Here is a 27,749-nt window from a genome sequence, read left to right on the forward strand (position 1 = left end):
CTTATTATTTTGTTTGCTAAAATAATGTATGTTTTGTACTGTTACTTTTTACATGCTGAAACAATCTCATTAGTTTTAGTTATACACTGAACAAAAATATAAATGCAACATGTAAAGTGTTGGTCTCGTGTTTCATGTTTCATGAGCTGAAATTAAAGATCCCAGACATTTTCCATATGCAGAAGAAGCTTATTTATCTCAAATGTTGTGCACCCCGGTCCTTCCTCCGCTGCCTCGTAACAGTTTATAAATTATTTTTAGAAAACATTTTGATTCAGCATTTGTGATTTGGAAAGTATAGTGACTATTATTGCTTTAACTTATTCATCAAACAAATGGGGTTTTGGAAAAGTAGGTTACTTTAAACACACATGTAAATGCACACTGAACAGGTGTTTTGAACGCGTGTAAAAATGTCCATAACAAGTGTTCAAATCGCATGTAAACACACACTGGACTGGTGAAATAATCACGTGTACAAAAAATGACATTTGACACTTAATTAAAAAAGCAAGTGAAAAATGATCATTACAAGTGTTAAGACGTGTTCCGGGTAAGACCATTTGAAACAGTTGGTCTTCCATAGATGTAAAGTAAGAATTGAACGTGTAAATGTTCATTCATAGTCGTAACATAGGGTTTGTACGTTTACACATCTAATTTAACGGTTACGTTTCATGTTTAATGCATGCTTTTTCTTACGATCCTAACAATTTACATATGGATTTTCTAACGATACGCACGGAAAGAGTGTCCACTGCGTGTATACTTCGTATTTTGGTGAATTTTGTACGACATCCGGGAACTTTTGGCATACTAACTATATCCCTACTATGACCAATAAGCATACTATATACTCAATTCACATCACAAATAGTACGGTTAGTATGAGTATTCGAACCCAGCTCATGTGAAAAAAATCAGATTTCTAATAACAAAATATGCTTGGAAAATATTCGTATACTTGCTGGTAGAACCTAAAACCTTATCCCAATTTGATAGCTGCTTGTGTATTCATTCGCATATCAGCTAAAAATAGAATGTCATGTTTCTGTCACGGAGAAAAATGCACATGGCTAGCTAGTAGGCTACAGCAGGTTTGACCATTTCACAATAGCCTGTAATCACTAGTTATTACTTCTAAATACATTTTGAGTGGATTCTTGGGTTTCCATGTTTTCTTATTTGTTGTGAAAGCAAAAGAAGAATCTCGTTTTGTCTTCACTTGCTAGCAAGTTGGCTAAACACTGCTAGCTAGCTTCTTAGCTTTGCACATCTCCATAATTAAATAATATGCCCCTGTAAATATTGTTATACTTGCCAGTGTAACCTAAAACATTATCCTAATTTGATACTGTAGGCTGCTTCAATGTGTTGACCCAAATCAGCTCAAAATAGTCATGGAGGAAAAAAGCACATGGCTATCTGTTTTAGCCTAGAATAACTATATCACTTCTAAACAAAATACTTTTTTAATGGATTCTATAACACTACAATGTTGTTTGGTTTATTGTTTGAACAACAGTCGCTGATATTTGGTTATCAAAGCAAAATAGGCTGCTTATTTAATGCTAAGCTAAACCAAGACAGCAATCTTGAAGTTGAAGTGATTTTGAAGTTGATTAGCTTCCCACATCGCCATGTGAAAAAATCTGATTTCTAATGAAATTATATGCCCTGGGGCCTCCCAAGTGTCGCAGCGGTCTGAGGCGTTACTACAGACCTGGGTTCATTCCCGGGATGTGCCACAACCGGCCGTGTCCGGGAGACCCATGGGACAGCACACAATTGGCCCAGTGTCGTCCGGAGACAAACATATCTTTCCGACAGAAAAGCTCTAAACCAGGCCAGAACTTGTCCGTGTAGACCAATTTGGGTTTCCAATCTCTCCAAAAGAATGTGGCGATCGATGGTATCAAAAGCAGCACTAATCTTAAATGCCCAGATAAATCTACCCTGATTGATTTGATATTAACAAATGTTCCATATAAATATTCTGCGGTTGGTGTTTTTTGTAATGATTTAAGTGACCATTGTGCTGTTGCTGCTGTTAGAAATACTAAGGTTCCTAAAACAAACCCACGTTTTATTCGTAAGAGAAATTTGAAGTGTTTTAATGAGCAGGCTTTCTTTCATGATTTGTTTTATTTTAACTGGAGCAAGATTTAGCTTATCCCTGATGTGGAAACTGCCTGGATATTCTTTCATTATGTTTTTTTCCAAATAGTAAACAAACATGCCCCATTCCGCAGGTTCAGGGTTAAAGGGCGGGATAATCCATGGTTTTCTTCTGAGCTGTCTTGTATTATTCACGACCGTAATCTAGCCTGGGCTAAAGCAAGGAAATCATGTTCTGATGCTGATTGGCTTATTTTTAGGCAGTTACGAAACAAGTGTTCTTTTCTTCTCAGGAAGGCCAAGTCTGAATATTTTATGTCTGTTACCACTGATAACCTGAATGACCCTAGAAAGGCTATTAAATCTATGTCTGGTAACAGTAATGTTAATGATTTACCATCATGTGTTTTGAAGGACTCTGTTGCTGTATATGACAAAACTGAAATGCTGAATTGTTTCAATGAGCACTTTATATCATCTGGTAGGCTGTTTGATTCAGTGTCCTCTGTCTCTGTACAACCCTGTGTGGATGAACCAGTGTCCTCTGTCTCTGTACAATCCTGTGTGGATGAACCAGTGAGAGCTGGTCAAACTTTTAGCTTTTTGCCATTCTCAGTGCAGCCTGCAGGTCCTGATCTTTTGGATCCCTGCTTTTTAAATCTGGCAGCTGATTTCATAGCTGAACCACTTACATATCTGTTCAATCTAACCCTGGAATGTAATGAAATTCCAAAAATCTGGAAATCAGCATTTGTCCTACCACTTTTAAAAGGGGGAGATCCAACTCTTTTAAATAATTATAGGCCAATCTCAAAGCTGTCACCGCTGGTGAAGATACTTGAAACCCTTGTGAGTGAACAGCTAAAATAGTTTTTATTTACTAACTCTATTTTATCAATGTACCAATCGGGCTTCAGGAAAAAGCATAGCACAATTACAGCAACCATGAAGGTTTTAAATTATATCACTGAAGCCCTTGACAAAAAACAGCACTGTGTCTCACTTTTTATTGATCTCTCTAAGGCTTTTGATACAGTTGATCATGCTATACTAAGGCAGAGATTGTCGAGTGTAGGTCTTTCAGAGCATGCAGTTGCATGGTTTGCTAACTATCTGTCTGATAGAACTCAGTGCACTCAATTTGATGGGCTTATGTCTGTTAAATTGTCTGTCTTTAAGTGTGTGCCACAAGGCTCTGTACTTGGTCCTCTCTTATTCACTATTTATATAAATTATTTAGACAAAAATGTCCAAAATGCACAACTTCATTTTTATGCTGATGATACTGTTATTTACTGTTGTGCCTCATCTCTTACAAAAGTTTTCCAGAACTTGCAAACTGCTTTTTATACTGTTCAACATACCTTGTGTCAATTGAAGCTCATCCTCAATACTTGACAAAACTAAACTAATGGTGTTTTCTAAAGCAAGAAATAGACCTCTGAACCTTTCACCTATTACTACCTGTCAAGGCAAGGAGATTGAGGTTGTAACCTCATATAAATATCTTGGAATTTTAATTGATGACGGCCTCTCTTTTAAATTGCATATTCAACAACTTACAAAAAAATGTAAGCTGAAATTGGGATTGTATTTTTGGAATAAGGCCTGTTTTTCGTTTGAAGCCAGAAGGAGGCCATTATCAGCTACATTTATGCCTTTACTAGACTATGGGGATATTTTATATATGAATGCTTCCGCTCAGTGTTTGAAATCAATTGACACTCTTTACCATGGCACTTTGAGATTTATTTTAAACTGCAAAACCCTTACGCACCACTGCACTTTGTATACCAGGGTTGGCTGGCCTTCTCTAGTCACTCGTAGGCTCAGTCACTGGTATACTTTTATTTATAAAGCCATTTTGGGTTTACCACCTTTTTATTTAGGCATTTTTATTGTTCAGAAATGTGGTGGGTACTCTCATCGTTCGCTGGACTTTATCCTGCTAACTGTTCCAAATGTCCGAACTGAATTTGGTAAAAGGGCTTTTATGTACTCTTCCCCATCATCTTGGAACGCCTTACAAAATACTTTTAAACTGGAAGAACTTGTCCCCGATTGGTATTTTTAAATCACTGATGAATGATCTTGAGACTGATTCCCTGACCTGTCAATGTTTTTAATTTGCTGTTTTTGATTTTTGTTATACTCATGTGAATTCTGTGGTTTTTACTAGATTACTTGTAGTTTTTCATGTTTGTCTGTAATTTTTGTAATGACTTGGTGCTGCCTATCTTGGCCAGGACGCTCTTGAAAAAGAGATTTTAAATCTCAATGAGCCCTTCCTGGTTAAATAAAAAAAGGTCTAGGAGCACGAGGACAGATGCAGATCCTTGGTCTGATACCATTAAAAGGTAATTTACCACCTTCACGAGTGCAGTCTCAGTGCTATGATGGGGTTTAAAACCAGTCTGAAGCACTTCATATACATTGTTAGTCTTCAGGAAGGCAGTGAGTTGCTGCACAACTGCTTTTTCAAAAATGTTTGAGAGGAATGGGAGATTTGATATAGGCCGATAGTTTTTTATATTTTCCGGGTCAAGGTTTGGCTGTTTCAAGAGAGGCTTTATTACTGCCACTTTTAGTGAGTTTGGTACACATCCGGTGGATATGGAGGCGTTTACTATGTTCAACATAGGAGGGCCAAGCACAGGAAGCAGCTCTTTCAGTAGTTTAGTTGGAATAGGGTCCAGTATGCAGCTTGAAGGTTTAGAGGCCATTAATATTTTCATGAATGTGTCAATAGATATAGGATTAAAAAACTTGAGTGTCTCCCTTGATCCTAGGTCCTGGCTGTGTTGTGCAGACTCAGGACAACTGAGCTTTGGAGAAGTACGCAGATTTAAGAGGAGTCTGGAATTTGCTTTCTAATGATCATGATATTTTCGCTGAAGAAGTTCATGAATGTATCACTGCTGAAGTGAAAGCCATCCTCTTGGGGAATGGTTCTTTTTAGTTAGCTTTGCGACAGTATCAAAAATACATTTTGGATTGTTTATATTCTCCTCAATTAAGTTGGAAAAATAGGATGATAGAGCAGCAGTGACTACTGCACGGTACTGTCTTTCCAAGCTAATCAGAAGACTTCCAGTTTGGTGTAGCGCCATTTCCAATTAACTGGAAGCTTGCTTCAGGGCTCGGGTATTTTCTGTATACCAGGGAGCTAGTTTCTTATGACAAATGTTTTTTGTTTATAGAGGTGTGACTGCATCTAGGGTATTACGCAAGGTTACATTTAGCTCCTCAGTTAGGTGGTTAACCTGCTTTTTGTACTCTGATGTCCTTGGGTAGGTGGAGGAGTCTGGAATGGCATCCAGGAATCTTTGGGTTGTCTGAGAATTTATAGCACGACTTTTGATGATCCTTGGTTGGGGTCTGAGCAGATTGTTTGTTGCGATTGCAGACGTAATAAAATGGTGGTCCGATAGTCCAGGATTATGAGGAAAAACATTAAGATCCACAATATTTATTCCACAGGACAAAACTAGGTCCAGAGTATGACTGTGTCAGTGAGTTGGTCCGAAGACATGTTGGACAAAACCCACTGAGTCGATGATGGCTCTGAAAGCCTTTTGGAGTGGGTCTGTGAACTTTTCCATGTGAATATTAAAGTCACCAAAAATTAGAATATTATCTGCCATGACTACAAGGTCCGATAGGAATTCAGGGAACTCAGTGAGGAACGCTGTATACGGCCCAGGAGGCCGATAAGCAGTAGCTATAAAAGTGATTGAGTAGGCTGCATAGATTTCATGACTAGAAGCTCAAAAGACGAAAATGCAGCCTTTTTTTTGGTAAATTGAAATTTGCTATCGTAAATGTTAGCAACATCTCCGCCTTTGCGGGATGCGCGGGGACATGGTCACTAGTGTAACCAGGAGGCGGCCTCATTTAACACAGTAAATTCATCAGGCTTAAGCCATGTTTCAGTCAGGTCAATCACATCACTATTATGATCAGTTGATTAGTTCATTGACTATAACTGCCTTGGAAGTGAGGGATCTAACATTAAGTAGCCCTATTTTGTGATGTGAGATATCACAATCTCTTTCAATAATGACAGGAATGGAGAAGGTCTTTATTCCAGTGAGATTGCTAGAGCGAACACAGCCAGTTTAGTTTTTCCCAATCTAGATCGAGGCACAGACACGGTCTCAATGGGGATAGCTTAGCTGACTACACTGACTGTACTAGTGGCAGACTCCACTAAGCTGGCAGGCTGGCTAACAGCCTGCTGCCTGGGCTGCACCCTATCCCATTGTAGAGCTAGAGGAGTTAGAGCCCTGTCTATGTTCATAGATAAGGCATGTCTAGTAACATATACATTTCTTTATTTTCATGATGTATGACCGCATTTCCTTCAGCAAAATAAAATATTCACAACCATAGTTTTGGCAAGATAACACAGACCAATCTGAGATGTGTAAATATTAGGTCAAGAACCAACAACTGCCATGACCCAAAACACAGCATAATGTAACAGTAAATATAGATACTAGTTCAGTATCAAGAGTAAAGCATGGCCAAAGACATGATGCCAGTTCATGTTAAAATGACTGCTGTTTAATTGATTAACTTAATGTACAAAGTGCTAAAAATATTTTTTACAACTGGCTAACCACAACACACCAGTTTAGTGGTCCCACACTGAATTTAACAGGTTACAGACACACCGACACCAAAGACAAGTACAGCTTATAGGAAGCGTGATTAAAATAAAGATATTAATCCAGCTTTAGCAGAGACTGCATTCACAGTGAACACTGCATGTCAACCAATCAGAAATTACCTTTACATTGCGCAATCTGTAATGCTTCAGCAATACAGATTGAATAGTGCCACTACAGTATACTTCAAATCACATTAATACATATTGTTCAATGTGCTACTCTATTCGACAACTACTGTGTTTATTATTATTTAACCATGCTGGTCATATTTGAACATCTTGGCCATGTTCTGTTATAATCTCCACCCAGCACAGCCAGAAGAGGACTGTCCACCCCTCATAGCCTGGTTCCTCTCTAGGTTTCTTCCTAGGTTTTGGCCTTTCTAGGGAGTTTTTCCTAGCCACCGTGCTTCTACACCTGCATTGCTTGTTGTTTGGGGTTTTAGGCTGGGTTTCTGTACAGCACTGAGATATCAGCTGATGTAAGAAGGGCTTTATAAATACATTTGATTTGATAGTGGTTTCAAAGATCAAATGAAAGACAACATTCTGGAACATGTATTTTCATTCCATTTTGAAAACATGGCAAGTGGGGTTGTCTTGTTTGGATATGTTGAACAACGCTCTGCTTAGTAGGGTACATTGATCAGAATAAAGCTAATTCACTGTAGGCTATACAAGACATCAAATGCCAAAAATATTCTTCATTACACTTTTATTTGCAACATTCTAAACTTTGTAGCCTAATAAATAAGAACCTGGTTTTAGCCACACAAGTGCTATTAGATCACAACATTAAATCTGTTGTTTTCATTAACAAAGAAAAACAGGACAACCTGTAAAAGAGTCAACCAAGCAATGTAATAAAAAGGGCAGAGGAAAATGTCTGTCAAGATAATACAAAATAAATAAAAGGGTACAACTGCAAAATATTCGGTATTTTCCCTTGATAAGGCATAGTGAAGAATCCAGAGCACTTTGAACATTCTAAATGCACTAAGCTGAGCCTGATTATTACAGAGAGCTGCAGGTTTCCTGCCTATAGAACACCATGATCCAGATAGTCTTGCACTGTGGTTAACGTCACTTTGTACATTTACTCAAGGCAGTAATTCAACTGTTGGGTATGGTGGATGTTATATTACAAGTGGTTGAATAGCAGATCTCCAATATATTTGCTCAATCTGCTTAAATCAGTTTCCATAGTTATTCTTACACATGCAATGTGAGCCAATTACACACAAATCCAGAACAGTTGAGGGAAAATGTGTCACGGAAATATGACTCATCTCTGAAAATAGACATTGTAAGCATGTATTTTCCCCATTTAACTTCATTAAAACAAGATGCATTTACATTTTTTTTTTTAAATAAATCTTTCATTGACTTATCTACAATATAACTCCAAGACAATACAAATAGGCTATAAGTGCAAATAAAGATTCCAAAGCTGGATCATGAGTCCTTGATCGCTCAAAGAACTAGCACTTTACAAAATAAGCATACTGCATCAATTCCATGGTCTCCTTATAAAACCAACCTTTTTAAATGAACCTGACATTTACACAATTAAAGACCAAGGCCAATGATTAGAGCTAAACTTAGTGAGCGCCCATTGATTCTCTTTGAACCCGATTTTGTTCATGAACTCCAGGTAACATTCAACACATCTGCAACCTAGTCTATGAAACCAGTGTTGACCTTTGGTGGTATGACTTTATCAAGACATTGGTGTCAAACTGCATGATATATTGTGAGTTTTTTTTTTATAATGCAAAGGATATGATTTCCTTAAATCTTTTTATTTCATAGGAGGTAAAACTTGCTTTGTGATGCATGGTCGCCCTAAAGAGCAGCTTCCATACATATGTGGGACTTTTAACATCAGAATGTAGGCAATGAGATGAAGCAGGCTTAGATTAAGAAAAGGTGATATGTGAAGTACACTGGAAACATTAATAGTTATTAACTAATCAAGTTAGGCCACTCCTTATGCACAAGCTTCCAAATGGGAGAGAACCAATACATTCGTCAGGAGGTTCCTAATCATCACGTAATAGAGCTTCCTTTGAAAGGATATGAACCATTCCCGGTAATTGGGAGGGGCTGCTGCGTTCATAAGCGGGAGGGTAGTAGATGATTCGGAGGCACCGTCACAGCAGCCAGTTCTCTGTGACTCCTTTCTCAATGAAGCAGGAGACGACTAAGGCAAATTAGGCTACTTGGCACTAAAAAACAAAATACAAATAAAATTGTTAGACAACTCCCGAAAAAACATGTATTTATATACTGATAATAACTATCTGCCCAGCTAAACAAAAACCAACATGGACCTGTGGAACACAAACTGGATCAAATCTGTTGGACTTTGACATATATCACTGAATAGCTGCCACAACATGTCAGCTTGAAGCCAAGTTGGAGATCATTATGTTTCAGGTCAAGGTTCATGCTCACCCTTCAAAAAAACAAAACATTTTGTATTTCACTGCCAATTCATTCTCAAATCACATACCACCCACCTTTTCTTATTAAATAAAAAGTGTGCTCAGAAGCCTTCTTACCATGGCAGAGGATGCTACAACTCATTGTCTTCAGAGTTTTTAGTGGCCACATTTGATGAGTAGCTGCCTCGAGAGCTGTAACCCAGAAGTCGAGCACTGGTCATCATCCGCTATTTCTCACCCGTAGAAAACCGCCACCATTGCCCACCACCTAAGTGACTACCCCTCTAGACCTCGTCAATGACACACACCAACCAGCTCAATGCTAAAAGAGCAATTCACTTCTGACATGGCCATTGCCTTCACTTTGCTCCACTACTGTGGCTGGTGTATTGATATCAAAACACCAGAAAGCTTTACAAACGTAAATGATGCAGCATTGGCAGAAACCGGTATCGGTGCAAGAACAACACATGAAACTGAGCTCCAAACATTTTAGTGAGTTATGAAGAAAAGAGGGAGGAGCCATGACGAAGCAAGCATTGGTTGGATGTTTGTTAATGAAATGAGAACTTCTTACCTTCGTTTAACGTTGTAGACTGCAACTACTGCAAGACAAATAATGGCTAGAAAGAATAATAAATATGAAACCATTAGGTATTATTCTGTTTAACATCTGAGGTAGTTCATTTTTACTTGGCATACATTTTAAAACCAAAACATTCCTGCTCCTTTTCCCTTATTGTGAATATAATATTGGTATGCCAGTAACAATAGCAAATTATTATTAAATAACTGTCAGTTCTGCACAAGAAACATAAAGTCTATACATTGGTGAGTATGTTAGAAAACTAATTAGTAGTACAGCAACAAGTACACAATTGTTGAATGATAACTTGATTTGAAAAGAAAGTTGCCAATCCAATGACTCTTCTTCAGAAGAATAGTTCAGTGAATTTGACCAAATTCCCACTTATTAGCATGACGCTAATGTTAGACTGCAATAGACTATAGTATCTTCCTTGATTGATATTGTTGTTATCCACATAGCTCGTCATTCAAAAATAACATATGCTGCAACTTACCAAGTACACCTACAACACAGCCTGCTATTACCCCAGTGTTGTCTGTAAATAAATAAGCATACACAGAAGGAAGGTGACATGAATTTGCAGTGAAGGTGACTCATCAATAGTCTAAATACTGCTTGAACCATCAAAAGATTCCATCCTGTTGTGCAACAATTGATAGATGGCCATCACCCAGTGGTTAACTGTTGTAACAATATTAGGGATGGGCACGGTTATTCAAATATGAATGGAGTTGTAGACATTGGACAGGGAGCGCTGAAAAACAACCTCAATTAGCCAAGCTACTTTAGCTAGCTAGCTTAACCACAATTTGATGCAGTCAAGGATCTATCAGATGGTATGATAGATAACTTAAGGCAGCAACAAGTTCGTCAAACTAGCGCGAGTCGGTTTGGCTACTTTCTTGGTCTTGCTCTCCCCTCTGTGCCACACAGACGTCTCCATTGAAGTAAACAGAAATAACACCAACATTTTCTTTAAAACATCTATTTCGACTCTCCGGATATCTGAAAATATGATATTATTTGAATACTGAAATAATTTCAAATGCCCATCCTTACATCACCAACCGACTGCATTGTCGGTTAGGGGCTCGTAAGTAAGCATTTCATTGTTGTATTCGGCACGTGACTAATAAAATGTTATTTGATTTAGATAGATGGCAACTGGGGCATAGCTTACCGTTGGCCTTTGGGGTTAGATCAGTGGGACGAGGTACACGATCTGTAACATAAAGAAGTGACATTGGGATTAACACACACACACACACACTAATAAAACATTCTGATGTTAGATAAAACAAATCAAAATAAATGTAGTGAAAGCATGGAGGTGGTGTTAGTGTTAGAGCTCGGCGTTATGGGAAAAAAATATCCATATTGCGATACATTTCCAGAATTGATGCGATACACATTATGAACTTATTGTTCTATTGTTAAGTCTTTTTATTTATTATCAACCTTTAAACTAAACTACTACTTTGATGGTTGTAGCCATCAATTGTCCCATTAACAATCATCGATATTAGCAAAAATGTCATTTCAAACTTCACATTTCTATAGTATAGGCTACTTAACGTAATGAACGATATCAACAAAACGCGATAAGTGATCGGTATGGTCGCTGTAGACAAGTTTATCATTCCAGCTCTAGTTAGTGGCATGGCATACTAGTCAACAAACTGGTGTTACATTTCAACACATTCAACACTTTATTTCCGTGTTAGAGGCCATGAGCTCACATAGCTCCAGATAGGATTCAGCTGTTTGTGAGGGCAGAATGAGAATTACTTCATGCATTTGATATGGGTTAAGTTTTTCTCCATGACCACTTGACAGGTACATTGTTACATATATTCAGATCACAACAAATCTTTTGTTTCAGGTGAAGGAGAGTCTGATGGAGAAAAGCCACCATAAACTACCACTGGATGCCGTCCAGATTCCATTTGAATGTATAATTCAAGTGTCAATGGAAGTTTAGACAAATAACTAGGGGAATTTAGTGAGCATACTAGGCTGTGTATACCTCACAGAACCAATGATGATTCTTCACCTCAGCCAGAGACTGACATTAACTTGGTGTTAAGGTCATTTAAAAGCCTCAGACATTAGCCTCAGACTATTACCACAAAGGATCAAAGGTTAGGCTAATACAATGAGTTAAGGTGTTAGGTGACAAAGTGTTGGCATACTATCCTCTCTCTATCAACACCAAAACAAATATGTGAAGGTTATTCAGCTGTACAACAGGCACTCTGATTTCCTGTAGGCTAGGTAATGATAGGGGTCAGAAGCAAAGCCATCGCAAGCACACACATATGTGGACACCCCTTCAAATGAATGGATTTGGCTATTTCAGCCAAACCTGTTGCAAACAGGTGTGTAAAAAAAGAGCACACAGCCATGCAATCGCCATAGAAAAACATTGGCAGTAGAATGGGCTTACTGTATCACAAACGGCCATAATTGGGAGTCCCAGGGGGCCAGCATTGTCCGAGTTTGGCCGGTGCAGGCCGTCATTGTAAATAATTTGTTCTTAACCGACTTGCCTAGTTAAATAAAGGTTAAAATAAAATAAAAAATACTGAAGGAGCTCAGTAACTTTCAACGTGGCACCGTCATAGGCCGTTATTGTGAAGTGGAAACGTCTAGGAGCAACAGCTCAGCAGTTCACACAAGCTCACAGAACAGGACCGCCGAGTGCTGAAGTGTGTAGTAAAACGCATCTGCCCTTGGTTGCAACACTCACTACCAAGTTCCAAAATGTCTCTGGAAGCCACGTCAGCTTCATGAAATGGGTTTCCATGGCCAAGCAGCCGCACACAAGCCTAAGATCACCATGCGCAATGCCAAGCGTTGGCTGGAGTGATGTAAAGCTTGCCGCCATTGGACTCTGGTTCAGTTGCAACAAGTTCTCTGGAGTGATGAAACATGCTTCACCATCTGGCATTCCGACGGACGAATCTGGGTTTGGCAGATGCCTGGAAAACACTACCTGCCCGAATGCATAGGGCCAACTGTAACGTTTGGTAGTGGAGGAATAATGGTCTGGGGCTGTTTTTCATGGTTCGGGCTAGGCCCCTTAGTTCCAGTGAAGGGAAATCTTAATGCCACAGTATAAAATTACATTCTAGACAATTCTGTACTTCCAACTTTTGTGGCAACCGTTTGGGCATGGCCCTTTCCTGTTTCAGCATGATAATGCACCTGTGCACAAAGCGAGGCCCATACAGAACTGGTTTGTTGAGATCGGTGTGGAAGAACTTGACTGGCCTGCACAGAGCCCTGACCTCAACCCCATCGAACACCTTTGGGATGAATTGGAACGCCGACTGCAAGCCAGGCCTAATCGTCCAACATCAGTGCTTGACCTCACTGACGCTATTGTGGCTGAACGGAATTAAGTCCCCGCAGCAATGTTCCAACATCTAGTGGAAAGCCTTCCCAAAAGAGTGAAAGCTATTGCAGCAGGAAAGGGGGTTCAACTCCATATAAATGCCAATGATTTTGGAATGAGATGTTTGACGAGCAGGTGTCCACATACCTTTGGTCACACACAAACATTAGGGCTGACCGCATTTAGTCGACTGTTGGATTTTCTAGTCGAGCAGTGGCAAATGTAGTCAGAAAATGTAACTGCCTGCTGGAGGTCATTTTGCAGGGCTCTGGCAGTGCTCCTCCTTGCACAAAGGCGGAGGTAGCGGTCCTGCTGCTGGGTTGTTGCCCTCCTACGGCCTCCTCCACGTCTCCTGAAGTACTGGCCTGTCTCCTGGTAGCGCCTCCATGCTCTGGACACTACGCTGACAGACACAGCAAACCTTCTTGCCACAGCTCGCATTGATGTGCCATCCTGGATGAGCTGCACTACCTGAGCCACTTGTGTGGGTTGTAGACTCTGTCTCATGCTACCACTAGAGTGAAAGCACCGCCAGCATTCAAAAGTGACCAAAACATCAGCCAGGAAGCATAGGAACTGAGAAGTGGTATGTGGTCACCACCTGCAGAACCACTCCTTTATTGGGGGTGTCTTGCTAATTGCCTATAATTTCCACCTTTTGTCTATTCCATTTGCACAACAGCATGTGAAAGTTATTGTCAATCAGTGTTGCTTCCTAAGTGGACAGTTTGATTTCACAGAAGTGTGATTGACTTGGAGTTACATTGTGTTGTTTAAGTGTTCCCTTTATTTTTTGGAGCAGTGTATATCTGATTGTCTTAACGCACAATCACCGTGGAGCTTCTAAAAGTAATTTTTCTTTGCCTCAAAAAGCAAGTAAACAAAGTCTGTTTTTACATTCATTAAGAATGAAAATAGCTCCTCAACGTAACATATTTGAAAAATCTTTACAGCTCTTTCCCTTTTGATAACTACTAAGCAAGAAAGGGGAGGGGGAAAAAAGTCACTGATCTGGTGGAAATTTCATAAAAAAGGCCTCACTGATTACTTATCCTCACTGAGGGCCCAGAATATTTCATACAATGATGCAAGTTCGCTATTGCAAGCTTCAGGCAGGACCCAAGTTAAATATTTGATACAATGTTTCAAGTTCCTTGCAAACAGGCCATGCATAGAAATGTCATTCATAGGATATTTATTTTGATCAGGATATTTTCTACCTGCGGCGCTGCAAAGTTTTTATTTGTTGGCTTTATGTAGGCTATTTTTTACATATTGGCAATAGAAGTTCCTTTTAAATTTCTATCATTTTCATTTAGATAGAATTTTGATTAACCACATGACATTGATTTTCAGATATGAAGACTATTTTAAATGAGGACTTTATTTTAAATTAAATTAAACTGTGCCACAAAAATCTACATATGAAATCCATAACTGGCACGCAGATCGGGAACAGTTTTTTATTATTCTGGTTAGCCTATATTGATTTCTGGATCCTTCTTCAGTAATGTGTGTGTCTTAGTTTTTAATTTCAGTGCTTAAAGCATCTGGCAAAGTAGTTCACACATAGTTGATTTTATTCAAACATAGGGTGTGTCTATATAGGGAAAAATGCATGTTTTAAAATGTCGACCAATCGACAGAACAGACGACTCTCGGTCTACCAATAATTTATTTTGGGGTCGGGGACTGCCCTAAAACACACACATATAAGATTAAAATGGACTCTACCTTGGATTGTGATTCTCCTTGTAGTAGTGGGCTTTGTCGTAGTCAAAAGGGCTATAAAGACATGACATACAATTAGGCCAGTAGCCTAACTATTCTTGTCCAATCTGTCACAACACTTTACTGCTGTGATCCCTCAAATGCTTTAGTCAGCCAGTGTGGTCTGAGGAGTAGAATGGTCTTGGACAAGATGGTTAGTCAACCTCTCAAAGTGTGAAGGTAGCAGTGGTCAATGGAAGGTAAGCAGCTCACTAGACCATTGGGTTATTTTAATGGGTCAAATGTTGAACTTGAACACCAGTTTGTCTTCAATCGTAACCAGCTTTGCTGCTAAAAATGCAGAGGCCAGTATCAAGGAATGGATCAAAAACAGGACAGAAATAATAGATGGAAACTAAAATGACCAAATCCAAACTTATAATGCATATAGAGAAAATAAATACTTGAGATTGCTATGCACAGGCATGCATATGGTGAAAAATAACAATTAGCATGAACATTAATTCAAATACCATCTTGTCTCATGAAAAGTAATTGCGTTTATATGAGGTCAGTTCCATTAAAAAAGCCAGTTTGCTGACACAATGGTCTTCTGGTCATAAACACCAAATGATGCAAAATATCTGAGCTAAATTATAGGCTAAATTGTGTTAAATAACAAACACTGAAATCAGTCTTACCTTCGCATGTAGGGTAAGGAGCTGACCAGCCTTTTATTTCACAGGTCAGACTGTCTTGTCCCACCATCTCATATCCAGCGTTACACCCATACGTCACAAAAGACTTGTGCGTATAGGGGGGACGGCCTGCAATCCGAACGCCATTCTCAACAGCAGGAGGAGGACATGAGACCACTGCAGACGTAAACAAAGAGGTGTCATTAGCTGCTGTTTTGAGGTGAACAACATGACAAAAGTATATTATTTATTGGTTTTAGACTACTTGAAGCAATAAACAATGTTGTTATAATCACACATTTATGAATAATGCAACTAATCATTATCAAATAAATAGGGTAGATTCTATTGAAACCCACTTCCTCTGAGCTCAATGTTGCATCATGGTTTTTAGATTAGGCCTACACATTAAACATGCTTTAGACTGCTTGCTTAGCCTGTCTCATGTACATCTGTGATAATGTTTGATTTTATTAAGCTAGATACTGTGATATTTACACATTTATCTTCCAGAGGTCATCTGGAACTTGATCATGATTGTGTGGTGGAGGAAAAAAGTAAAGTTTATCAGTGTAAGCAACATGTGTCAAACTCATTCCATGGGGGGCTGAATGTCTGCGGGTTCTCCTCCCTTGTACTTGATTGATGAATTAAGGTCACTAGTTAGTAAGGAACTCCCCCTCATCTGCGCGTCTTAATTGAAAGGAGAAACCAGTAGACACTAGGCCCTCCATGGAATGAGTTTGACACCCCTGGTGTAAGCAGTTCATTATTGTTTTGTTAACAATCATACTTAGAAACGGGAAAAAAGGAAAGCTTTCAACATACTTTTACACTCAGGTGGAGCTGGCTGGAATTCTCCATTCTCACGGCAGGATATGGATTTAGTTCCAACCAGAGTGTAATCCTTCTCACAGCCATATTGCACTACACTTCCATAGTCATACGTATCTTCAGGTGGGACAACAGGCCCACCGTTGACAATGTTTGGGGGCTTTCCACACTTCACCACTGCAGATTAGAGCACAACAGCAGTTATGAAGAGATGATTCAGGCACATGCACAGAACTGTTAATGTTATTTTCACTTGACATGCTCCTTCAGATTACCAACCTTCACATACAGGAAGTCTGCCATCCCAGCCTCCATCCATACAGGTCCTTACACCGCTGCCCACAAGCATATAGCTGAAATATAGAAAGATTAGACAATACGAGACAGTTTTTAGAACTTTGCTTTCAGGATAGTAAGGGTTACAACAGAGACAGTTCTGATCAAAATAGTAATGACAGATAATACGCCTAAAATTGAAAGACTTTTTGTTTAGCTTTTAGGGAGAGGAAGTTTGATTAAGGCCTATTTGGAAAAATCACTAAATTAGGCCAACAAATGGACAGCTTTGTGAAAATGTTGACATGTTAATTCTAAAAAATAAAATATGTAATTACATCTAGGACTCATGAAAGCACTGACCCAGTGTTACAGGTAGCAACTGCCTTGTCTCCAAACAAGATCCCCTCAGAGAGATTAAACTGGCCGTTCATCACTTCTCCTGGGGTGCCACACGACTTCCCTGAAACAACCAGAGAGAAAACCAGTCAGACTTTCAAAATGACAGAGTGAGAAAGAGTTGAATGTTAGGTCTGAATTCCAGGCTAGTATTTCAATTAGATTTAAGGATGGGCAATGAATATATCAAGTTTCGAGTGGGTAAGTAAAAACTGGAAATATTTACAAGAATATGGCACAACTTTTCAGAACAAAAATAAATAGACAATTATATTACTTTCGCATGTCAGTTTCACTTCACTCCACACGCCAGCAGTACAGGTGACTGAAGGAGACCGTCCTGTATTGGCATATCCAATTGCACACTGAAAAGTGACTTTTGCGCCATCTACAAATGTCTCTTGCGTGATGAAGGCATCTGACAAAACCATGTTTGGCCCTCCTATGGGTTTGGTGCAGTTTTCAGCTGAAAGAGGTGGAGACAAAATTGAGTTAATGTTAATGACCAAGGTGAACAAATACAGGAGACAACACTTTGAATTTAACCCACAAACTGTAGTAGTGTAAGCGGCAAAGTACCATCTGTAGAAAGAGATGCAAAGACATAGGATTCTGATTCTATACAGAAATGACCCCACCTTGAACAGTGAGAACAATCAAGGCCAGCTGGACCATCCATATCGTCAAGGACCAACAGACGTTAGAGGGCTGCATGACATATTATTTTCCTGTAACAAGCAGCAGCACACAATTTCCTGGATTGGTTGGTTTGCTTGTACTGTAAAGTTTTTTTCAGATCGCCACCTACGCAGACTAATTTCTCTTAATATCCACTTGCCGTAATCACGCTGTTGAGAAGGAAAAACACACTGTCAAACAAAAATCTGTGAGTTAGGGTAGCCATACAGATAACTAACTTCAGCTAGCCTAACTGGACAATCAAACTTCCCAAAAACAATGTACCTGCCATTGAAACGCGTGGGGGAAGGGCCATGGGGAAAATATCCCGAATCTCCTCATTGCCCCAAGCAAAATTTGCCTACATTTACGCTATTGTTTGTGTGTATTTCAGTCTGTGGGGGGGTATAACGCTTGTATGGATGTCTACCCCAACACATGTTCATGTCATCATTGACATGATTACCAATTTCTGTATGCTAGCTATGCTAACCAGCTTATACGAACGGGAGTAAGCATTTAGCAGTCACTTCTAAACCTGAAACAGGGACAACTTCTATATCTTATACAGCGAAAAACAGCCCAATGCACTATATACAGTGGGGAGAACAAGTATTTGATACACTGCCGATTTTGCAGGTTTTCCTACTTACAAAGCATGTAGAGATCTGTAATTTTTTATCATAGGTACACTTCAACTGTGAGAGACGGAATCTAAAACAAAAATCCAGAAAATCACATTGTATGATTTTTAAGTAATTGAATGCTTTCTCTGGGGTAATAAATCATGCTTCCCCATCTGGCAGTCCGACGGACAAATCTGGGTTTGGCGGATGCCAGGAGAACGATACCTGCCCGAAAGCATAGTGCCAACTGTAAAGTTTAGTGGAGGGGGCTGTTTTCATGGTTCGGGCTTAGCCCCTTAGTTCCAGTGAAGGGAAATCTTAACGCTATAGCATAAAATTATATTCTGGACAATTCTGTGTTTCCAACTTTATGGCAACTGTTTGGGGAAGACCCTTTCCTGTTCCAGCATGACAAATGCCTCCGTGCACAAAGAGAGGTCCATACAGAAAGTGTGTCGAGATCGGTGTGGAAGAACTTGACTGGCCCGCACAGAGCCCTGACCTCAACCCCATCGAACACCTTTGGAATTCAACAGCTCAGACACAAGAGGTATGTGGCAGGGTCTACAGTCAATCACGGATTAAAAAAAGAAAACTAGCCCCGTCGCGGACCAGGATGTCTTGCTCCCAGACAGGCTAAATAACTTTTTTGCTCGCTTTGAGGACAATACAGTGCCACTGACACGGCCCGCTACCAAAACCTGCGGGCTCTCCTCCACTGCAGCCGAGGTGAGTAAAACATTTAAACTTGTTAACCCTCGCAAGGCTGCAGGCCCAGACGGCATTCCCAGCCGCGTCCTCAGAGCATGCGCAGACCAGCTGGCTGGTGTGTTTACGGACATATTCAATCAATCCTTATCCCAGTCTGCTGTCCACACATGCTTCAAGAGGGCCACCATTGTTCCTGTTCCCAAGAAAGCTAAGGTAACTGAGCTAAACGACTACCGCCCCGTAGCACTCACTTCCGTCATCATGAAGTGCTTTGAGAGACTAGTCAAGGACCATATCACCTCCACCCTACCGGACACCCTAGACCCACTCCAATTTGCTTACCGACCCAATAGGTCCACAGACGACGCAATCGCAACCACACTGCACACTGCCCTAACCCATCTGGACAAGAGGAATACCTATGTGAGAATGCTGTTCATCGACTACAGCTCAGCATTTAACACCATAGTACCCTCCAAACTCGTCATCAAGCTCGAGACCCTGGGTCTCGACCCCGCCCTGTGCAACTGGGTCCTGGACTTCCTGACGGGCCGCCCCCAGGTGGTGAGGGTAGGTAACAACATCTCCACCCCGCTGATCCTCAACACTGGGGCCCCACAAGGGTGCGTTCTGAGCCCTCTCCTGTACTCCCTGTTCACCCACGACTGCGTGGCCATGCACGCCTCCAACGCCTCGAGGTCAGTACAGGTGCATCAAAGCAGGGACCGAGAGACTGAAAAACAGCTTCTATCTCAAGGCCATCAGACTGTTAAACAGCCACCACTAACATTTAGCGGCCGCTGCCAACATACTGACTCAACTCCAGCCACTTTAATAATAGGAATTGATGGAAATTATGTAAAAATGTACCACTAGCCGCTTTAAACAATGCCACTTAATATAATGTTTACATACCCTACATTACTCATCTCATATGTATATGTATATACTGTACTCTATATCATCTACTGCATCTTGCCATCTTTATGTAATACATGCATCACTAGCCACTTTAAACTATGCCACTTTATGTTTACATACCCTACATTACTCATCTCATATGTATATACTGTACTCTATACCATCTACTGCATCTTGCCTATGCCGTTCTGTACCATCACTCATTCATATATCTTTATGTACATATTCTTTATCCCTTTACACTTGTGTGTATAAGGTAGTAGTTGTGGAATTGTTAGGTTAGATTACTTGTTGGTTATTACTGCATTGTCGGAACTAGAAGCACAAGCATTTCGCTACACTCGCATTAACATCTGCATGTGACAAATAAAATTTGATTTGAATAAATTGGAGCGCCAACTGCAAGCCAGGCCTAATCGCCCAACATCAGTGCCCGACCTCACTAATCCAAGCAAGTCCCCGCAGCAATGTTCCAACATCTAGTGGAAAGCCTTCCCAGAAGAGTGGAGGCTGTTATAGCTAAAAGTGGGGACCAATTAAATGCCCATGATTTTGGAATGAGATGTTCGACAAGCAGGTGTCCACATACACTACAGGACCAAAAGTATATCCAAAATCAGACTCAAGTAATTAGTTAGACTGTTTTCCATGACATCTAGAGCATTTGTGACTGTAGCAGCAGCTAGCAACCATTTCATTCAATTTTTTGCCGACCTTCACTGACACCTGTCATATTCAATGGGTGTTGCACGTTCATATATTCATCAGTTATTCTGCACTCTGGCACACAAACGAATTCTCTGAAATCAGAGTAGATAGACAAAATGAATTTACAAAGTTTATTCTCAAAGTCGGGGGATGTCACATCCTACTTTTTTCAGTACACTCATAACCTAAACATTACAAAATATCTATTAAATCAAATAACCTTATGTCGCAAATAAGCCATAAATGTTTTTGTTGACCAGATTCAACACTCATTGACCTCCATACAAAAAGTCCTTGTTTGGTGAGCGAAAAATCGCCACCTGCTGGAGGGAGACAGATTCTCCGCCGAGTTGGGCCCCTCCCTTTGGGTGCGTTCGTAAATTGACGGTGCGTTTGTAAATCTACTACTATTTCAGAGCACTCTCCTCTGAGTCTGCCAGAGCACAAGAACGCGCAACAACAGTTGAATGTCAGTAAACGTTGGCAAAAATACTTAATTAAAATTGTTGCCAGCAGTACAGTTACAGTGACAACGCTCTAGATAACATGAAAACAGTCTAATCAGCTCTGCTAGTGCGAGTAAAATGGTCAGTGTGCAGTGTTCTCTCTGTGTCTGGAAGTAGCTAGCAAGCTAGCCAACTTTTGCCAGTTAGCTTGGGTGCTTGACCGACGTTGTGAGGTCAGAACGCTCAGATCAACCCCAATCCTCGGCCAGAGCGGCCAGTGTGCGCTCACGAGTAGGCTGGACAATGGAACGAGTCAAAATTCACCCAAGGATGAAAAACGGCCAAAGAACGTTGAACAATGACTGTTCTGGCTGTTTAAATCGGTCACACATTGAAAAAGAGGACAGGGACATGCGTTTTGTTTGGGGTATACACCTTTTTCTAAAGAAGAAAATCATTAACCATGGAGCAGAAACATTTTAAATTTGATGGCTATGTGCCAGCCATCGCTAATACTGTGACACGGAACCCAAACCGGCTGCGCACGTGCGCCATCGTGCATAAATGTATTTTGTCCCCCCACACCAAACGCGATCACAACACGCAGGTTAAAATATTAAAAACTCTGAACCAATTACATTAAATTTGGGGACAGGTCAAAAAGCATTAAACATGTATGGCAATTTAGCTAGCTAGCTTGCACATGCTATCTAATTTGTCCTATTTAGCTAGCTTGCTGTTGCTAGCTAATTTGTCCTGGGATATAAACATTGAGTTGTTATTTTACCTGAAATGCACAAGGTCCTTTACTCCGACAATTAATCCACACATAAAACGGTCAACCGAATCATTTCTAGTAATCTCCTCTCCTTCCAGGCTTTTTCATCTTTGAAATTATATGGTGATTGGCATCTAAACTTTCATAGTATTACCACGACAACGGCAAAACAGTTCGTCTTTCAATCACCCACGTGGGTATAACCAATGAGGAGATGGCACGTGGGTACCTGCTTCTATAAACCAATGAGGAGATGGGAAACGCAGGACTTGCAACGCGATATGCATCAGAAATAGGAATGACTTCTATTTTAGCCCGTGGCAACGCAGACGCTCGTTGGCATGCACGAGCAGTGTGGGTGCAATAATTGAATAACATGGATTTCTAAATTTATTTTGCAACGCTCGCGCACGCGACGTGTCCGGTCAGCATGTGAGTCACCACAACCTGTACCCTAGCATACAGTGAGCTTGCACACAAAGTAGACGTAACCTTGTCAATAATAAGGTAGCTGAGGAAAGTAGAAAGGTCTCAATGGCAACAATAGCGAGGCAGGCATTGTGACGCAGAACAATCGGCTGGGAATAGAACGTTCGGAAGGCGAGTCCAATAGAGACAGGGATGCAGCTTAAGCCCCACCCTCTTCAACATATATATCAACGAATTGGCGCGGGCACTAGAACAGTCTGCAGCACCCGGTCTCACCCTACTAGAATCCGAAGTCAAATGTCTACTGTTTGCTGATGATCTGGTGCTTCTGTCACCAACCAAGGAGGGCCTACAGCAGCACCTAGATCTTCTGCACAGATTCTGTCAGACCTGGGCCCTGACAGTAAATCTCAGTAAGACCAAAATAATGGTGTTCCAAAAAAGGTCCAGTCACCAGGACCACAAATTCCATCTAGACACCGTTGCCCTAGAGCACACAAAAAACTATACATACCTCGGCCTAAACATCAGCACCACAGGTAACTTCCACAAAGCTGTGAACGATCTGAGAGACAAGGCAAGAAGGGCCTTCTATGCCATCAAAAGGAACATAAATTTCAACATACCAATTAGGATCTGGCTAAAAATACTTGAATCAGTCATAGAGCCCATTGCCCTTTATGGTTGTGAGGTCTGGGGTCCGCTCACCAACCAAGATTTCACAAAATGGGACAAACACCAAATTGAGACTCTGCATGCAGAATTCTGCAAAAATATCCTCCGTGTACAACGTAGAACACCAAATAATGCATGCAGAGCAGAATTAGGCCGATACCCACTAATTATCAAAATCCAGAAAAGAGCCGTTAAATTCTACAACCACCTAAAAGGAAGCGATTCCCAAACCTTCCATAACAAAGCCATCACCTACAGAGAGATGAACCTGGAGAAGAGTCCCCTAAGCAAGCTGGTCCTAGGGCTCTGTTCACAAACACAAACACACCCCACAGAGCCCCAGGACAACAGCACAATTAGACCCAACCAAATCATGAGAAAACAAAAAGATAATTACTTGACACATTGGAAAGAATTAACAAAAAAACAGAGCAAACTAGAATGCTATTTGGCCCTAAACAGAGAGTACACAGTGGCAGAATACCTGACCACTGTGACTGACCCAAACTTAAGGAAAGCTTTGACTATGTACAGACTCAGTGAGCATAGCCTTGCTATTGAGAAAGGCCGCCGTAGGCAGACATGGCTCTCAAGAGAAGACAGGCTATGTGCACACTGCCCACAAAATGAGGTGGAAACTGAGCTGCACTTCCTAACCTCCTGCCCAATGTATGACCATATTAGAGAGACATATTTCCCTCAGATTACACAGATCCACAAAGAATTCGAAAACAAATCCAATTTTGATAAACTCCCATATCTACTGGGTGAAATTCCACAGTGTGCCATCACAGCAGCAAGATTTGTGACCTGTTGCCACAAGAAAAGGGCAACCAGTGAAGAACAAACACCACTGTAAATACAACCCATATTTATGTTTATTTATTTTAACTTGTGTGCTTTAACCATTTGTACATTGTTACAACACTGCATATATATAATATGACATTTGTAATGTCTTTATTGTTTTGAAACTTCTGTATGTGTAATGTTTACTGTTCATTTTTATTGTTTATTTGACTTTTGTATATTACCTACCTCACTTGCTTTGGCAATGTTAACACATGTTTCCCATGCCAATAAAGCCCCTTGAATTGAAATTGAATTGAATAGAACTAATGAGCTGGCAGGGTGAAAAATGCACTAAAATTGGGCATGTATTTTTCGCGATTAATATAGAACTACGGCAAGCAGCTGGGACATATAGTAATATTACTTAACTGTGGTCCATGACGCATGCAATTAACTATTTTTATAAAAGCGTTACAAATTTAATGTGTCCAGCCTATACACATGTAGCTACACCGCCCAAAGTATTCGCAACCCAACTCCACCGTGATGCTAACGGTACAACAGCTAACTAATTAGCCAGGCTAGCAAAACCGTAGCCAAATAGTATGGATCTACTGCGTTACCTAGCTTTTATTTTGTATTTGTGATTTTATTGAAAATAGTTAAGTAATAAGGCACGAGGGGTGTGACATGTTGTGGCCAAAAGAGAACAGCAATGGCGTCTTGTAGGCACTAACTCCGCCATGCAATGGTTCGTTGGGAAAAGCCTATAGACAGAGAGGAAGTGGTTAATTGTGTTTGTAAATTCACTCTGGAGTGCCAGAGTGCGCTCTGGGCGATCGTAAATTCAGAGCGTTGTCAATTGTCCATTTGTATATTCTGGATCAGTTTGCTACCGTGTTAGTGTCCATTGCTAGCTAGCACTTTCTCTAATTTCCAATAATGATCATCTATGGTATTTGGAAGTCTTACCTTATTGTTCAAATGGTCTGTACACTTTCTTCAAAAAGCTGCTCTGTCGAATATTTGTTCTAACGCACTGTTCTGGCTTCTTCTATGCTATCATGGCGGTCCGCAAACAATCGACAATCGTTTAAGTGCATGCCGCCACCTACTGGGCTGGAATGCACGATCAATCATGATCTGCCCAATTCTGTACTACCATGAAAATAAAATCGAAACCCAAATAAATCCCTACTAACTTCTACCCCCCCCCCCCCCCCCCCCAAAAAAAAAAACTCCACCTCCAACACACCTACCCCATTCAACTTTATATATATATCATGCTGAACCACTCCACCCTTAGGATTGTTCAGCACTTCAACAACCATTTCAACAGTAAACATCTGTTACCTCCAATATCTATTTTGCCGTCTCAACAATAACCTTCAAGCTGGCATTTATGCTTTCCACAACCGAGTCATATTGATAACCTTACCAATAAAAGCTAGTCAACTTTATTCATTATCAAAGTGTCTTTTGACACTGCACGTTCATGAGCGCAAGATTTCTGAACAGGCCTCTAAACCATGCCAGGACCAGCCCCGACATTAGGTCCACTTACTACAGGAGCAGCCATGGAAGCTCCATCATTCCAAATCAAACTTTGTCACATGAGCCAAATACAACAAGTGTAGACCTTACTATGAAATTTTATCGTTATTTAACTAGGCAAGTCAATTAAGAACAAATTCTTATTTTCAATGATGCCTAGGAACAATGGGTTAACTGCCTTGTTCAGGGGCAATACGACAGATTTTTACCTTGCCAGCTCGCGGATTTGATCTTGCAACTTTCCAGATACTAGTCCAATGCTCTAACCACTAGGCTACCTGCAAGCCCTTAACCAATAAACAGTGCAGTCCACACTGTAGTCTTACAGCATCTGCTTACGATACATCATGACTAATTCTATATCTCTGAGCCTCTCTGCACCTGGCATCCACCAAATGCTGCACTATGTTCCACCCCCATAATTACAACGCTTAACCTTAACATTGCTACCACATTCACCGTAACCATGTTCCCTTCCACACTTGGCACAGCTTTTACTTCCTTTACACTGAACAGCTACATGTCCCATTCTTTTGCATTTAAAACACCTTAATGGGGGTGGGACAAATTATCTGACATTGAATTTAAGGAATCCTATATGTACTTTCCCAGGCATAACCTTCTTAAACCTCAGCAGCACTGATAGGCTTTCATTTCTTTGACCTTCTTTCCTACAGACCAACAAATTGGCCTGAATCACTCTTTCTCCCTTTTTTTCTTAAATATCATCTATGGACATATATTGGTACCTCAGTGATGACTCGCCTCAATCTAGCATAAGCACCAGGGACATGGCTTTTAATCTTCTTCCAATTAAGCTTTTCCATTGTCAGAATCTTCTCTTGCTGAGCCTGGCTACCACAAAATGTTAACAATATACCATTTCCAATTAACCAAACTAATTTCACTTCATCTACAGCATTAGTTAGTCAGATGTAAGTGTGGGTGTAAGTGAGGCCCTGTGGTCTCATCAAACACTATCACTACTTTTCACTCCAACACATCATTACTTTTGCTTTCTTTACCATGATCTCTCTTCTACCTATGTCTTCATATTTGTTTTTATTTAACTAGGCAAGTCAGTTTAAGAACAAATTCTTATTTACAATGACAGCCTACCCCAGCAATGCTAGGCCAATTGTGCACCGCCCTATGGGACTCAGCCAGATGTGATACAACCTGGATTTGAACCAGGGACTGTAGTGACGCCTCTTGCACTGAGATACAGTGCCTTTGACTGCTGCACCACTCGGGAGCCCATTCCGACCCTTCCGGTCCTTGACCCTCATCCTCCCGCTCCATACCATCAGAACTGACACCCATATTGTTGGCATTTCAGCACAGCTGTTACTTCACCAACTTTTTCCAAATTACATCTGCACTACTCACCGCCATTTCCGACCGGTGGCTCTTTCTTCTTTAAGGTTTTATGGCAGTGCACCCATTGGTGTATTGCTCCTACCTACTGTACGGCTATTGAACAAAAAAAGTTTAATATCCATTGTGGGAAACGGGGCAGGGATTACCACCATTTTATACGATACAAAAATAAAGGCCAAAAAGCCCCACCCTACTCCTTCAGTGATAATCCAAATCACATCCCTACACAGGCTCAAGGGCGTGTGTGGACGCAACATTCATCGACAGGATTCCTTGTTAAATCTGCTGTTAAATCCCTGAGTCCCAAAAAACGTTCAGCCGCGCTTACAACGATGCCTATTTTTTAAGATTTCTTTGTTTGCGCTGTGCAACATGTCAGGATCCTGTTGGCGAGTAACATTTACTGATGTCTCTAATCCAACATAACCCAAATATACGTGCGAAGGGAGAGTCTTCTTCAAATAACAAAATAATGAATGGAGTGGGTTTCCTCACTCCACCCACCATACAGTCGGCATGCACCAACCACTGCATCTACTGTTCTCTCAGATAAGATAGACACTTCAGAACAAACTTCTTTTTGTTTTTTTGGGGGGGGGGGGGACTCTCTTGTTCCATGTAGTGAATCTGTTATTCAATGCGTTTGCATGGGCTAACATTTTTTATCAAATACTTTTTTAATATATACAGTGCATTCGAAAAGTATTCAGATCCCTTGACTATTTCCACATTTTGTTACGTTACAGTCTTATTCTAAAAATTGATTAACTCATTTTTTCTCATCAAGCTACACACAATACTCCATAATGACAAAGCAAAAACAGGTTTTTAGATTTTTTTTGCGGAAATATCACATTTACATAGGTATTCGAGGCAGGTAGCTGGAAGGTTGCTAGATCGAATCCCTGAGC

The 27,749-nt window shown here is 40.5% G+C and overlaps 1 protein-coding gene across 7 annotated transcripts; it reads right to left on the reverse strand.

Moving 5' to 3' along the window:
• Nucleotides 1-7,488: 7,488 nt before the first annotated feature.
• Nucleotides 7,489-25,007, reverse strand: LOC139557602 (membrane cofactor protein-like). Of its 7 annotated transcripts, none has more exons than XM_071372616.1 (13): nt 24,877-25,007; nt 17,779-17,988; nt 17,418-17,606; nt 17,105-17,204; nt 16,745-16,818; nt 16,460-16,642; nt 15,635-15,808; nt 14,958-15,008; nt 11,007-11,048; nt 10,320-10,361; nt 9,815-9,860; nt 9,355-9,429; nt 7,489-9,008 (listed from the first exon to the last, which is right to left on the reverse strand). In XM_071372616.1, exons 2-12 carry the CDS (start codon nt 17,852-17,854, stop codon nt 9,369-9,371), a joined length of 1,038 nt encoding a protein of 345 aa, XP_071228717.1. In that variant the 5' UTR covers nt 17,855-17,988; nt 24,877-25,007; the 3' UTR covers nt 7,489-9,008; nt 9,355-9,368. The 7 variants fall into 7 exon arrangements, with proteins under 7 accessions (XP_071228717.1, XP_071228715.1, XP_071228716.1 ...); XM_071372614.1 differs by having other exon boundaries at nt 7,489-9,018; XM_071372615.1 differs by having other exon boundaries at nt 7,489-9,018; nt 17,779-17,868; nt 24,877-24,949.
• Between the last annotated feature and the right edge of the window lie 2,742 nt (nt 25,008-27,749).

Source organism: Salvelinus alpinus, chromosome 28 (assembly GCF_045679555.1).
Source record: "Salvelinus alpinus chromosome 28, SLU_Salpinus.1, whole genome shotgun sequence".
NCBI lineage: Eukaryota > Metazoa > Chordata > Actinopteri > Salmoniformes > Salmonidae > Salvelinus > Salvelinus alpinus.

What these genes read in the sequence shown, in the direction of transcription:
- LOC139557602 (XM_071372616.1), bottom strand. Translation starts at nt 17,854, where the DNA reads ATGCAGCCCTCTAACGTCTGTTGGTCCTTGACGATATGGATGGTCCAG. An exon ending in AGCTCCACCTGAGTGTAAAA is followed by an intron (nt 15,809 to 16,459) that starts GTATGTTGAAAG and finishes TTACGTCTGCAG; the next exon opens with TGGTCTCATGTCCTCCTCCT. An exon ending in AAGGAGAATCACAATCCAAG is followed by an intron (nt 11,049 to 14,957) that starts GTAGAGTCCATT and finishes TTTATGTTACAG; the next exon opens with ATCGTGTACCTCGTCCCACT.